General features: G+C 36.3%; 1 protein-coding gene across 3 annotated transcripts in view; it reads left to right on the top strand.

The window, feature by feature from the left end:
- Positions 1 to 16,080, top strand: part of TENM3 (teneurin transmembrane protein 3) — a 597,691-nt gene that overhangs the window by 178,596 nt on the left and 403,015 nt on the right. For all 3 annotated transcript variants that reach the window (XM_014786234.2, XM_004428722.3, XM_014786235.2), the window contains exon 3: positions 4,792 to 5,070. In XM_014786234.2, the coding sequence (XP_014641720.1) occupies positions 4,792 to 5,070 (279 nt within the window). The remainder of the gene's footprint in view (positions 1 to 4,791; positions 5,071 to 16,080) is intronic.

The raw sequence follows: 16,080 nt of genomic DNA on the forward strand, positions 1-16,080 counted from the left end.
AACAATGATTTTTGGTTTATTCCCCAGATTTCAATACCAATGACCTCCACATTGCCAACTTGCAGTGTGGTATAAAAGAGAATCAACAGATAATAACAAGTGTTGGTCAGGATATGCAAAAATTAGAACCCTCATACACTGCTGGTGGGAATGTAAAATGGTGCAGCCACTGTGGAAAACAGTCTGGCAGTTCCTCAAGAGGTTGAACACAGAGTTACTATATGACCGTGTAATGCCTCTCATAGATGTATACTCAAGAGAAATGAAAGCATTTATCTACATAAAAACTTGTACATGAATGTTCATAGCAGCATTTCATAATAACCAAAAAGTGGGAACAACTCAAATGTCCATTAACTGATGAATGGGTAAATAAAATGTGGTATGTTCATACAATGGAATATTATTCAGCCATAAAGAGAAATGAAGTCTTGATACATGCTACAATATGGATGAACCTTGAAAACACAGTGCTAAGTGAAAGAAGCCAGACACAAAACGACACATATTGTAGGATCTCTTTTCTTTGAAATGTCCAGAATAGGCAAATCTATAGAGACAGGAAGTAGATTAGTTGTTGCCTTGGGCTGGGGGGGAGGCAAGGTAAGAGGGGAAATGGAAAGTGACCGATAATTGGTACAAGTTTCTTTTGGGGGTAATAAAAATGTTCTAAAATTGATTGTGGTGGTAGTTGCACACCAAATGTATGTAGTAAAAACCATTGAATTGTATACTTTAAATGGGTGCAGTATATGGTTTGTGAATTATATTTCAATGAAGTTGTTTTTTAAAAAAAGAACAAACAAGTGAGAAAGAAAGAGAAAAATCTAGACAGGGGAGGGGAGAGAATACCATGAGTTCGAATGCTGGACCACCCTCCCCCTGGGTGATATAGTCACCCTGTGTAACTCGGAGGCTAGTCCCTCATGTTTTCTTTTCAGCTCACACAGAGATAGTAAATGTCTTGCCTATTGGTGAACATCACTCTGCATTGCAGCTTTGAAAAGTCCCTCCCTGCTCTAACTAGGTTATAGACACCATGTGAGAAAAAGACCCGAGAGCTAACCCACTTTTCTAATCCCCTTTTCTTTAAAGCGGTAGATGTGCTATGTGCTCACTTCACTTGAAGTATTTGCTCTTATATGGTCCTTTTCACTCGGTCACATACCCTCACCTGTTTTTTAAAATGTGAGCCTTTTTAATGATACAAGCTGCCTAGGTTATGTTCACTCAGTTTTTCTTTTATAGATTTTCAATTTATGAGTGTCATAAAACAAAAAAGCCTAATCTAATCCAAGCTATCTCTGCCTTTTAATCACAGTGAATTTCATCCTCAGGTATACTTTATTCTTGCTACAATTTATTGTTTTGGTACTGTTTCAAATTGTAATGGGAAATGCTGTTGTTGGCCCTGCTGAGCAAGATTACCAAAATTCAACATGCAGGAGATACATACTTATTTCACCAATCTCGGCCAAGCAGAATTAATATAAAGATTCTAAAGGGCAAAGAAAGAAATTAAAGTGATGGTGTTAGAACCATTGCAAAGAACACAATCTGAAGAAACCATGGAAAATAAGAATAAATGTATCCTTATCTCTCTCATGTTACTTGAAGCCAAAGCTGACTTTAGGCAAGATGGTGAAGTTTTTAGCCTAGTTCCAGAAGCATCTTTGCTGTCTTTTTTCTGCCTTTCTCTTCCTACTTCTCTACATTGCCTTAAAGCTCCCCCCATCACACACACACACAACAACCCCACCCACCCAATCTCCCCAACTCCATGATAACTCAGCCAGCTGTCTCTTCTCCCAGTCAGGGACCTTTCTTCTGTCCACCTTCCCTCTATTTGTCAAAATTGCATATATTTTCCATAAGTATACGCCATCTTGCTAATCATTGCTACATTGTGAGAAATAATCTAACAGACTAATTTATTCTAGTTTAATAGCTAGATCTCCCCAGCAGTGTTTGCATTAAAACAAGGGATCCTACGAGCAAGAATCCTTAACCAAAGAGAGAATTGACAACAATAGAATCTGAAGCAGGGAGGCAGGTCTGGGGTAGAGATATTTTTGAATGAAAGAAAAGTAAAAGTCTACTTTGGTGGTGTTGTGGCTATTCTAAAATTATTTGAAAATGTTCCTCTCCTCACTCTCAAATTATACAGTTCTCTAGATTATTAATGACATCTGACAAGTGTTTATTTTTTTAAGCCATTTTTCATTTAGCCTTTCTTTATGCTGGTCGCAGTTACATAAAGCATCTCTTAAACCAAGTCATGACAGTCTTGAAAGAAGGAAAAATAGAATGGTAAGGTGACTTGAACAGAGCTAGTCAGTGGCTTTAACTTGGGTCCTTCGGAGGTCAAGTTTAGCGTTCTTTCCTAGAGGAAACAAAAGCAAACCTTTTAATTCAGTGAGGAAATCTAACTGGGTTTCCTCTGCTTGTACTTTGCTTTCTATTGCATTTCAGAAACAGCCATTAAGCGTTTTGAATTATTGTGAGACAGTGATTTCAGAGGGTGAGATATTTAAGGAGTTTGGGATACACATATCAATTCATAGAGAGGATGCACTGAATATTTATTTGCAAAGTGAGCTGTGCTTACATACCCGGATAACAAATAATAAAGATTGCAGTTTTCTGCTTTCTTTCACCTCATAGATTTTCGCATCAAGATGGCAACAGGGTGAAAAGTCAATAACGTGGAAAATGTTTCAGGTTTTATGTTTCGGAGATTAGAAAGGGAGTTCTTGCTCTCTTTGAACGTCTCCCTTATGTTTATTCTCCCATGTGGGTGTCTCCCAGAATAGAGGAAAGATGCAGAGCAATGATCATTCATTTTCACCTTTTAAAAATTATATTTTATATTCTTACTTTGAAAAATCAGCATATTTGATGGTAATATTTAACTGTTTTAGACCTTTTTTCTCCTCTCTCCGTTTTAAATGTGATATATAAATAACAGTGGGTAAGCTCTTCCAGAGCCGTTCCATTAACTGTCTATGACATTGACTTTTTTTAAATTTACTTTCATAGGTATAATCCATACTAATTTTTTGAAAAAATACTGACAATACTGAGTCTTACCTCATCAAACTTACTCACTTTCTCACTGTTCATGGCTCTATCTTCCTATTTTTCTCTTCTCTCTCTTTTTTTTTTTTTTTTTTTTTGGGCTATTTCCTTTTCTTTTGTTCTTTTCTGTTTTTTTTTTTTTGACATACTTTTTGGTTCAGGTACTTATTCACGTCTCTCTGATAAGCACAGTTTGATTTGTAGCTAATTGTAGGAACAGATTTTCATTATTTATGAGTGTCATTGTCAGAATCCATTTGGAAGTCTGACTGAGATAAGGCTGATTCCAACTTCTGATATGACCACAGCAATAAAGCAATTAACCACACTAGTTAAAATGTGCGGAGGCCTGGAGGGTGCTAATATCTTTACAACCAAATATTTACTGTATTGTGCATTATGTTTGATTCATTTCCTAGAAGATTCAACATGTTATTATCACAAATAATTTATAACACCCTCTTTTAAAAAATGTAATGTGTTATTTCTCATACCAGCCAATTAACTTTGAAATGTTCATAGATTTAAGAGAAGTGAAAAAATGAAAACTATGAATAATATAAGTGCTTAATATTCTTAAAAGGTTGATAGTATGTAGTAGCATTTAAATCAATCTTTGTATACTATTATTCTTTACATGTATTTTGATTCTGGTTGGTACCTAAATCTCAGACTCTACCATGCCAACAAGAGACAAGAAATGGAAGGGTCATATATATACATCCTACAAGCAAACATTTTTCTCTCTCTTCTCACCCATCGTATCATAAAACATATGTGAAATTTCAAGAATAAATACAGGATTGGAAAAAGTCATTAATAACAGCAGTCATTTAAAAGTGTCACCTAATTTAAACACTTTTGCTTTAAGTTATTGCAGTGTCATGAGTTTTATTATGCTCAATTTATTAGGAAAGGCCTGCAGAGTTCACAGCCATTTATTTTTCAGGGAACATGATTTTATCATTAATTTTTAAATACATAATACTCCCACTTTATTTTTAGAGTACACTTTATTTGCAAAAATGGATTTACTCTGATCGATACAGATGTTTCCAGGTGTTTATTAAAGCAGAAAGTCTAGAAAGTCAGATGTCTGCAAATTTTCAAGATTACACTCCAAAGTTTAGTGTATGTATACACACACACACACACACACACACACAATACACATTTATATTGGTTGTTAAGTTCAGGTGGGAAGATATAATAAAACCTGACCAAGCTCCTGTTTCTACTTAACAAGTAACTTATTCTTGAGGGAAATCTTTTCTCTTCCAAAGAAGTGACATCTGGGTGGAAAATCCTATCGTTCAGGACTAGACCAGGAGACAGGAAATAATTCTGGCAATTTCTATGGCTTCACAAGTCTGCTAAACAAAATTCTATCGCTGATAACTAATCCTTTCTCTGGGTTGCATTTTCATGGTCTGCGCTATTTTACTTGCCCATCTCTCTGGAGGTGCTCATGGGCTTGGAGCTCTAAGCTGGGGTATGTGGAAAGTCAGTGGTGGAGGCTCACCTCAGCCTCCCATAATTGCACCCACTTGGTCATAGGCCATGCAATGCTAATGTAAACACCTGGTGCTGATAGCCGAAAAACCTGAATGCTTGATTATTTATTTTAGGGAGATTTTCTTAAAATAAAAAAAAAGAAAAAACTAAAGCTAAACATATACTCACTAGTTGTTATCTTTTTTTCCCCCTAATTAGGACAGAATTTTACCCTAAGGCAGTTAGGAGTTTGTGAACCAGCAACTCGAAGAGGACTGGCATTTTGTGCGGAAATGGGGCTCCCCCACAGAGGTTACTCTATCAGTGCAGGGTCAGACGCTGATACTGAAAATGAAGCAGTGATGTCCCCAGAGCATGCCATGAGACTTTGGGGCAGGGGGGTCAAGTCGGGCCGCAGCTCCTGCCTGTCAAGTCGGTCCAACTCAGCTCTCACCCTGACAGATACAGAGCACGAAAACAAGTCGGACAGTGAGAATGGTAAGTTTCATTTTTCACTTTATAGTGTTGGCGTTCAGTGCTTCTGTCTGTTTTGCTTGACTGTGGGGGCATGTTTTTCTTCCCATCTTCCTTCCTCCTGTCCTTCCTTCTCTTTCTTTCTTCTTCCTTCCTTTTTGTTTTAATGCAGTGGAACTCAAGAAATGTCCTTGAATAATGCATTTTTTTTTCCTGGAAAAAATCAATTTTCGACATCGGATTGTTAAATTATGCAAGTGGTCTATGATGTGTTAGCTATAGTTTTGAAAAACCGTTTAACCTTGTAAAAAATATATTAGCTTTGACTTATCTTGGACCATGTCACCTGTTATCCTCCGTGGAGAGCAAAGCAAGTGGCGATCAAGTTTACCCCAGAGCCAGCTGGCAATCAAAGATGTCTTTGTAGATTCCTCTTGAAGATATCTCAAAGAAGTTGCAAAATCTTAGAATGGATGAGTGAGCACACAGAATAGTTTATTAACAGGGCTCAAGTGATTGAAGAACAAATTTGATCATGCTTTAAACTTACTAGTTGATGAGAGCAATTGAAAGCTTGGTGAAGAGGGGGAGTGTGGTCTTTGATGTGTTTTATGGACTGGATTACTATGCAATTAAATCCATGCACAAAAATTGGATTTTAGGATATCCAAATAGCAGCTTTACATGTTGTAAGAAAAATGTCTTTGTAAATTATTGAGACTTTTTTCCTATTGCTAATGCAGGATAATAAAAACAGTTAATTTATAGGCAATAAGAGATTTAAAAGGAAACTTAATTTTTAGTCAGTGCTGCTTCTAGGAAGAATTGGAGCATCAGCATTGATACGCCAGTCACCAAAAAGACATTTCTCCTTCAGCGTTTAATATTAACAGTGCACTTGCTATTCAATCTGGTTATTAATGCTGTGTGTATGCAATGCATCAAGAATCAAAGAGAAAATTAAAATGGAAGAATTGCATGACGTTTGAAAAGAAAGATGGTTGTTTTACCGATGATGTTTCATTTTTATTATTTATTGAGCAACTTTGTCGGCTTGGCTTTGTAATAGATAGGCAGGTCTATTGTCAGCCTTCAGTTTCAGCTAAGTCACAGTATGAGGTGGTACCTGGTGATTCCCATGGCTTATTACTAGATTCTTTTCTATTCATGAAAAAAAAGTCTAATTTAAACCAAAAGAAACAATACCATATCTTATGTAGAGCACTTTAGTGCATTAAACCAAAGTCAAGATCAATTAATAATATGCACTCAATATTTCATTTTGGAAGTGTCAGTTCTTGGTGGAGGCTGGCTTTATTCCACCTCAAAACAGGAAACAAGGGCAGTTCTTTCTGACAAAATGAGTCTTAGAATCAGGCTACCAACATTTATTTCCCTGAGCTAATCCATTCACCTCAGTAAAACCTATGTTCATATCAGTTTTCCATGTGGATTCAGAAGTCACTAACCTTAAATACATAAGACTTGGCATAAACTTTGTTTCTCGTCCATCTGCATCTTCGCATAACACTCTGAGCAATTGCAGGTACAGTGGTTATATTCAAATGTAGCATTTGGCATTTGATTTTCCTAAAATGTACGATAAAATGTATTATGGTGTAGAAAAGAGAAGGGTAGAATGCAGCAGAATAATGCATTCAGGTCTGATTATCTGTATTGGAGATCGTCCATATCCATATCTATTAAATATTTTTTCACATCGGGTCATCTTGCCCTTTCCACCCACAACCTTTGTAGCGTCTCTTTCTCTCTCTCTCTAATAACAAGTGTATCTTGTTATTGTATCTGTGTTGGTAAATTATAAATTAATTTTATTAAAAATATAAAGCTACAAACTTGGCAACATATGGTTAACAGTAGAAAATATCCAAATGATTGGGAGGAGAGGAGTAAGATTTGTGAGTTTCTCACACCACTGGCCCTCTCCTGCATGGATTATTATTAACTAGAGGAGGACCTTGTTTCCCCAGGATTCTCATACTCCCTGTTCTCAGAGGGATGTAAAGGCAAGAAGAGACGTGCTCTTTCATTTCTCCAAGTGGTTATTATGAAGCAGAATGAAGAGAGAGAAGACGGGTCCAGGGCTTTGCCTTGAAATTCAGAACATTTGGTAGCATTTGTTGAGAGTAAACAGGTCAGCCAAGTTAAGAGTATAAAGTGTCAAAAACAATGTTTGTTGAGCTGGGCAAGTGATGACTTAAGCTTGTGTTTACTCTTTCCCTGAGGTTTGGCTGTAGTTGTTTTTTTAAATAACATTTTGATGGTCTAAGAACTCCCCGCGAGGTCAGCTTAAGGAAGAAAACAAAAGAGAAAATAAAATAGATATGACCTCTTACTGAATAATAGCTATTGCATAGATTTAATATATATGTCCATAGGAACATTTCAGATTGACTTATTTGTTCTGAATTTTCAGTGATTAGTCAGAAGAAGCAAGATTCCATTTAAAGTAATTAATTGCATTAAGATCTGGGGGAGGCATAATTTTCTGAGATATTTAGCAGACCTTATAATATTGAATTGTGGAATTAGAGTATTGAGGATTTTTTTCTGATATAAAAATTTTATCTTAAGCTGGGTTATAGTAAAAGCTAAAATTTATAATCATACACATAGTCTTTTAAGATCTTTATAAACAATATCCTCAAAACTATTACATATTTTTGCTATTATTACTACTTCTGGTCAAATATTTCTAATGTAAAATTACTAAAATAATTCAACTCTACCCTCTTCAGTTATTTTTAATTGCTCTAACTTTGAAAGACTATTGGTTTTCCAGTTATATTTTCCTTTGACTTTCAATTATTTTGTCTAATTTTATTCATTTTTGGACTAGTTTGAGATGTGCCCTTGGAAGTTCTATTCTATCACTGTAGGTTGAAACAAGAAGGACGTGCATAAAATAACTCACCAAAATGAAACTAATTTAGCAACCAGACACTGACTTGTTTTCATCCAGGTTAGCATGGGAATTTTCGTTGACTGTTTTCATCATTTGAAATAATTGTGAATAAGGCTGTTTTCCCCAGAAAACATTCAACATTTGTAAAATTATGCAAGCTGAGCGCCTGATGTTCTAGTTATAACTTCTAAGAAGAGTTTAGTCGCTAAAAGGAATTAGATTTCATTTATTTATTGATAAAGAGGCCAACAGTTCAAGTTAAGAAGGCGCTAGAACTGCTGTGAGGCTAATGAAATTTTGATGGCCTGAGCATCCCACGAGAGTAAAAGAACATTCGGACCATGTCACACGTCTCTATGTTAGCAGAGATTCAAAACAAGTGATAAAATTTAGTCTTTTGCAAAACTAACTCTTCACCAACCAGGGGAATTGGAAGCTAAAAAGCATGTTGAGGAAAAAAATTTGTTACAGTATATTGAGCTTCATATGGAATTCCAAATGTTATTCTTGTTCCAAATTAAGGATATGGGAGAAGTCGTTTCTTTTGACACGAATTGGTTGCTGTGGTTGTCTTCGTCGTTCTAAGTCAAGTACCAGGCACCAGAGCAAATACTGGAGGGGCGGTGGCTTGTGCCCACCGATTAGCAGCAGTCCTAGTAAGCTGTTGAGAAGTTACAAAATACATGTGATGGGATGCCCTAATCAAAGGTGAAATTCCCAGTATGCTCTGGATTGTTTTAGGCATCTCTCCTGTCTCTGATGTTTTGTTAAAAGACCCCTGACGGCATTCCCGCTATCCAGCTTTGCAAGTAATCTGATCTCAATTCCAAATATCAATTTAAATGTCAGGAACAAAGGAATTTTTTATCAAAACATCAACCTTCAAGCTTTAAAAATGTTTGCTTCTGCATCTTTTCCCAGAAGAAGCCGAGCGCATATAATCCTTTGTCGTCCAGCCATGTGGTATCATGAAAGGTGGGTGGATTCGGAATCACACCCGTCAGGGTTTAAATCCTCTTATTCAACCTCTATGACTGTTTGCTCCCGGCTCACTCAGAGCTTGGGTTCCCAACTTTTCCGTCACTGCCTGCTACTGCGTCAGTTGTCCTGCTTGTTCCAGAGATGTGGTGCCCTCCTATGGGAGGTCCTCGTCTTGCTCCTTCTCCCTGTCTCCAAGACCTCTTATGCCCTTTGGAAAGCGATGGCCTTTGACATTAGACTAGGAGGAGTTGGCAGGCCTCTTCCACCTCATCGTGATTCGGGACCTTGAGAGCCTCTATTGAGGGCAGTAGTTGAGAACGTGCTGTTGCGGGCAGACCACCTGGGTTTGAATTGGCCCCACTACCTCCTGGCTTGTGTGACCTGGAGCAAGCTACTCAACCTTCCTGTGCTACACTTTCCACAAGGGTAAAATAGAGAAAATAGTAAATAGTGTATAGTCCGTATAGGGTTGTATATAAGATTGTGTATGTATGAGGATTAAGTGAGTTCAGTTATATAGTGTACTTAGAACAGTGCCTGGAATCTAGTGAGTTCCAAATAAGTGTGTGTCCCTTCCTTCGCCCTCCCCCCTCATACTCTCCCTGTGTCTGCATTAGTCAAGTGTGAGCATATTTGCTTCTCTCTCTCACAGAGAGAACTAGTGGTCTCCTCCAGAAAAGGCACTGATAATTTGCATAGTCTGGAATTTCTGTCACCATTTATTGACTCTTTTATTTTTCTCCAAAACTCCGCATCCTTTTGAATTTATTGTAATTAAATGAATGGACGTTGAGTGGCGCTGATAATTAGTCTGATGGCTGTAGACTTCAAAGACTTAGGCCTGCCCCTTCCCCTCCTGGCCAACGGAAATTTCAAAAGTAGTGTTTCCCTCAAAGGCATGTTACTTAGACAGCCAGTCAATTAAAAGGCAATTTAACTGATTCTCATCAGTTCACGCAATAAAATAAATCATTCCTGGAAGACTTTATTTCTCACTTGGGGTCTTAGCAATATACTTGTTGTAGGATGTCACTAATGCCACACTAATTGTGCATGATACTGAAGTATTAAGGTCTAATTTGGCTAACAAAGAGGGCATAACATTAAAGTGCCATATTTTCAGGTGTAATAGATACTGCTTTGCACAGCTAAAACACTTCAAGGAAACAATTTACTTGTCCTTTGAAATAGTATTTTAAAAGTCTACTTTCTATACAGATAGATAAAGTCTGAAAGTTGAGTTATTGTACTTTAAAAGGCGAAAGGTATACCCCTTAAACCAATTTGATAAACTGTTGTAGTGATAACGTTTACATCAATCTCTCAGCAGAGAACCTGAGCTATTTTGCAATCCAAATTACCAGGTCAGGCAGAGTATGTTCTCTGAAAGAGTGGGCAGTGCAATTTCTTCTCTCTCTGAGCAACCGCATATAGGTGAGAGAGAAGCAATGAAAGGTCTTGTAGCTATTCTATTACCAGTTAATTTCTAGGATCTTTTGAGAGAAACTGCCAGTGGCATGGGAGTACCTTGTTATGTCACATACTTGTGATGCTTCCAGCAATGACGCAGATGTCATTTCTCTCCTGGCTCTTCTCACAAAGGGGATAAGATTTGAGTTTTCTGAAGATAATTTGAAGAGAGCTGTATTATTTTGCCTAACTAGACTAATTCCATTCCTTCAACTGTATCCACGAACATTTCAGCCTCCTTTGGAAATTGATTGTAAGAATTAAGATGGAATTCCGTTGCTGCAAGAAATAAATGGTATTTCAGTGTTATTCTAATTTTATGAGATTCTATTACACATACTAAACTATAACTTGAATATAAATTCCATTATAGCCCCTCTTCTGGCATGTAATGGTCAATTCTGGCGTGTTCTACTGTTGTAAATTATATTTTATGTTTTAGGTGCTCTGGGATGTCAAAAATAGCAAAAGTAACGTGTTGTGTGCTTACTAAATCAAGCTCAGAATTAAAGTTCTGCCTTGTAAAATACAGTGAAATAGTTTCTAATATATAGAAATAATTACCTTGCCTTGATATGTATACATTTATAGTTTAAATAGTGACTTGTCATTCTTTTAGCAAAAGCTTCCATATTTCATTTAAGGATGAAATATATTCACTTTATGGATATGTTACAAGTCACTCGAGCACAGTAAGTTATGATTTAAATAAAATTTTTTTAATTTAATATTATGAAACTAGAATTAAGAAGACTATAAAGTCCACTACCACTGTTGTTATTACTTAAGTATTTATATACATTTATATTTTCCATTGTAAGAGGATTTTCAGAACCTGTTGGCAGTTCGCTACTCTTCACATGAATACTGCCGTTTCTACGAAACTCGACTTGTGTTCTAAGTATTTTTGTTCAAAGTATATAGAGTATGTGCTGTCTCTGTTTAAATTCTAAATGTTCTTTTAATTGTAGAGTTGAAATCAAATTAAAGCATACTATGTGCATATCAAAACTGATGGTGTGTGCTATTTTGATTTTTGAATGTGTTTTTGATATCCTTGAAAAATCACAGTAGTAGCAGTAAAATTGTTTTAATTAATGAATAGAACGGCAGCGAATGCTGAATCAGGTTTATTGATGTAATTATCACTGAAATAGAAAAAATAAGTGTTAGAGCCATAGAACCTTAGTTTATTTGCCATTCTGAGGGTATTCAAGTGTTTGAAGAGCAACTAACTGATTTTTTGGGTACTATTTAAAGAATATTCTTCTCAAGTCATAATAATTCTGTTTATTAACGTTACATACACATGCAAATTTAAATGTGAAAATCTTATACATTATTTACTGAGTAGTTCGAATGATGGTTTCACTATATTGGAATTTTTTTATATTTATCAGTTGACTTGAAATAGTTTTCCATAATGACTAGACTGTACATAAACTAAATGTAAAAGCTTTTTGAATGCTTATTAAAATGGATACAAATGCATATCAACTTGAGAAAAGGGCAATTAAAAATGTCTTATGAATGGTATTTTGACTTTAAATATTATTTTAAGTCACACAGAAACTGAAACCTGAATAAAGTTTAGATGTGATTTTTTGAATTGACTTCTTATTTAGTATATCAGCTGTCTTCATTCAATGAATAATAAATGCTGGGTATTGTACCAGGTGCTGGAAAAACAAAAATGTGTAAGACGTAGTCTCTAACTTCTAGAAACTCACAGGCTGGTTGGGCACACAGGCAAGTAAATGTTGTAATTGTATTTTAATATGGTAAGTGGTATTACAACATGATATGCAAGATCTGTGTCGGCACAGTGCACATTGTTGCCAACTGGGAATGGGACAGGAGAGGAGAGAATGTTTCTTAAAGGATGAAGGAGGTGGCATTGGAATACAGGCTTGAAGGACGTGTCGAAATTCAAGATGCAGACAAAGTAGCAAAGGAGAAAGTGTAAAATCCGTGGGGAGTGTTCTGAGAGCCACAGGCCGTCTGGTGCCTGGAACACAGCGTGTGTGTGGATGAATGATGAGACTTGAGGCTGCCCAAGTGGCCCCAGACCATATCTCCAAGGGCCTTCATGGCCATGCTAAGGAATTTGTGCTTTTTCCTGTAGGTAATGGGGAGGCGCTGAAGGACTTCCATGTAGAGAAATATTGCTGTTGTAGTTACATTTTACAAAGTACTCTGAAAGCAGTGTAGAATGTTGACTTTCCCACAGAGGGTAAGCTCTGTAGGCATGTGGCCTTGTTCACCATTGTATCTCTAGGCTGACCTCACCCAGTGCCTGAACCCAGAACTGAAGTTTTTGCTGAGTGGATACATAATAGACTTGGAGGTCACACTTCTTTGGCAAATTGGCTGATCAGGAAGTATTATAATTATCAAAGTGAGAAAATATAAAAGTTTGAACCAAGAACCAGAAAGGAAAGGGAGACCAATTCAAATAGAATCTAGACTTAATGATTAATTCATTACACTGGGGTTAGGAAGAAGGAAGACATTTAAAAAGACCCTCTAACATGGAAGACTGGGTGGAGTGACGGTGTAATCCAAGTTGGAGGTTAAAGTATATTGTTTGTGGTAAAGTTAGTAATTCAGACAAGGATAGGTTGTATTTGAGGTGTCTTTGGGACATCAAAGTTCAGTAATCTATTAAGCAATAATAGTAATCTATTATACATAGGTAAAAAATTCAATTAGATTTTGTTTAGAAATGTCTACTTTATGATCTACATGATTTCAGTTAAAGCCATGGGGTAGAATTAAACCTCTCCCCAAAAGCAAATAGAATGAGAAAAGAAGAGACCTGAAGATAAAATCCTGATTTCACCAATATTTAACAGAAGGGTATAGAAGAAGGATACAGAAGACCAATGAAAGAAACAAAGAGGGACTTGCCATAGAGACAAAAAGAAAACCAAACAAGGTCGGTTCACAGAAGACAGGAGAGACCGGGCATGTTCAGCAGAGTCAAAAACTTCCAAGAGTCTAGTAAGTTAAGTGCCAAAGATGTTCTTTGGATCACACAGGAAGATATTAATTTCCATATAGTGGGTGTGGCAGTCAAATTGCTACCCTGGGTGGAGAGATGAACAGAAACCTAGGATATGGCTCCAGCAAATGTAGGTTATTCTTTCCAAAGCTCAACTAAGAAAGGAGGGAGCTAGGCTGGTAACTCCTGAGGAATCAAGGGGGTGGGACATTTTTATATTGGAGGACATTTCAGCACCCTTATAAGGAAAGAAATGGAGCGATACAATAAGAAGGGGAAAGTAGAGGAGATTAAGGGGAAAACTGATAGAGCCTGGCCTTTGAGGGATCAGGAGCAGAAGGATCCTTGCAATATAAACTTGTGTCACTGTGAATTCCTTAAAACTTTTTATCTTTTAAGATGCTTTTCATCTTACAACATTTCTATCTAGTATTGATTAAAATCATAGCAGATATCAACTCAGTGTAGTATAAATTGATGATATTTGATGCAATTGAGAGTCCATGTCGTCAAAGTGTTTGGGAGAAAGTACATTCTTACTCAAAATTGATATTTTATTTAAAATAGTTCTGTAAAACTGTAAAAAAAAAAGACACACAAAATCTAATGGAACACAGGGAGTTAATCAACTTTGGAGCACGAGCTAACACGATTGCTCTCAGGACTACTCCAGATACAAAGGTAATTTCTTCTTTCTTTCATCCTTGATTTCTGTGTGTGTTTGTGTGATATATATGTACATATATAGATATATATAATAAATAAATATATAGGTACAAATAAGTATATATTTAACTATAGATCATACACACACACCTATATACATATATACCTATATAGATGTGTGTGTGTGTGTATGATCTTTGCCCTAAGGATTAAATTAATAGCTAGAAAATGTGTTGATTATTAATGAATACCTTTGAGGTATTATCAAACATTAATTTTTTAAAATTCACAAAAAGGGACCAAAAAACATATCACAAGCGATATGTTCAGGAGAGATAGAAATAGACTGTAAAAAGCCAGAATTGTAGTTATTGGTATGTGCGTATTGAAATTTGGAAAATTGTGACTTTGTGAAATGATTATTCAGACTAAACTGAATAAAAGATTTGTCTTGAATTGGTTAATACCAAAGTAATCAATAGGAAGTGGGCTTGCCCTTCCAACTGGTTTTTATAGGGGTGTTAAAGTTCACAGAGATCTTAACATTTTGACATACAGCAGATGGAGATTCCTCGGGGATTTGAAAGTGCTGGAATGAAGTGTCAGATGCTGCAGAAAACAAGTATGAAACATTCCCTTGTAATGGACTGTGTCTCGTTTACTGTGACTGGAGTTCCATCCTATAGATTGTAGGGTACAAAATGTGCTTATGGGTGAACCAGAGTGTTTCAATGAACCTATTTAAAGACTTCAAGGCTTCAGATAATCATTAGAATTTTTAAAGCATTTAATCATCATTTGCACTGTATTGTCTCAATAACCCAAGTAAAATGATAGGTTATGACAAACATGATAAAAATGGAATTTTAGATTAAATGAATTTAAATATAAAATATTATGAGTGTTTAAATTCATGCCCTTAATTTATCTGTTTTAATTACTTAGCATTACATGTTCATTGGACAATGCAGAGAAGCAAATGAATAATATTAGTGTGTTTCTATTTTGGGATTTACACTTTTATTCTTTATCGGTATATATATCTATATCTATATATAGATAGAGGTAGACTTTTTTTTTTTCCTGAGGAAGATTTGCCCTGAGCTAACATCTGCTGCCAATCTTCCTCTTTATTTTTTTGTATGTGAGCCGCTGCCACAGCATGGCCACTGACAGACGAGGGGTGTGTGTCCGTGCCTGGGAACCAAACCAGGGCCACCAAAGTGGAGCACACCAAATTTAACCACTAGGTAACCAGGGCTGGCCCACTGTATATATTTTTTTAATTAAAATAGCAATTTCTGGGGGCCAGCCTAGAGGCATAGTTGTTGGGTTTGTGCGCTCCACTTCGGCGGCCCGGGGTTCGTGGGTTCACATCCTGGGTGCGGACCTATGCACCGCTCATCAAGCCATGCTGTGGCGGTGTCCCACATCCAAAATAGAGGAAGATGCGCCCTGAAGCAAAAAAAGAAAAAAAATTGCAATTTCTCTTTTGATCTAAGTTTCCCCATGTTATTAGATATTTTTCTAACATAATACTTTTCTATGCTATGATTTATAGTAATCTGTTTAACATGTCCACTACTTTTGGAGGTCCAGGTTGTTTGGATTTCCACTACTATCAATTGTGTTGTAATAACTATCCTGGTGGCTAAATCTCTGCCACTAATTCCGTTATTACCTTAGGGTAAATTCTTGAAAGGGGAATATCAGAGCCAAAGGATATGTACAATTTAAAGCTTTTAATATACCCTGTCAGAATGCCCTGCAAAAAAACTTGTATCAATTTATACTCCCACCAGCAGTATAAAAAAGTGTCTTTTTCCATAAGCCATTGACAGCAAATGTTGCCATGCTTTAAAATTTTGGCAACTTGATGGATGAAACATAGTATCTTACTGTTGTTGTAATTTATATTCATTGGATTAATAGCTTGAATATATTCTCATATATGTGCGTGAGCTGTTTGTATTTCTTCTTTTGTGAC

The sequence above is a fragment of the Ceratotherium simum genome, chromosome 28, assembly GCF_057802395.1.
Source record: "Ceratotherium simum simum isolate JZ-2026a chromosome 28, ASM5780239v1, whole genome shotgun sequence".
Classification (NCBI taxonomy): domain Eukaryota; kingdom Metazoa; phylum Chordata; class Mammalia; order Perissodactyla; family Rhinocerotidae; genus Ceratotherium; species Ceratotherium simum.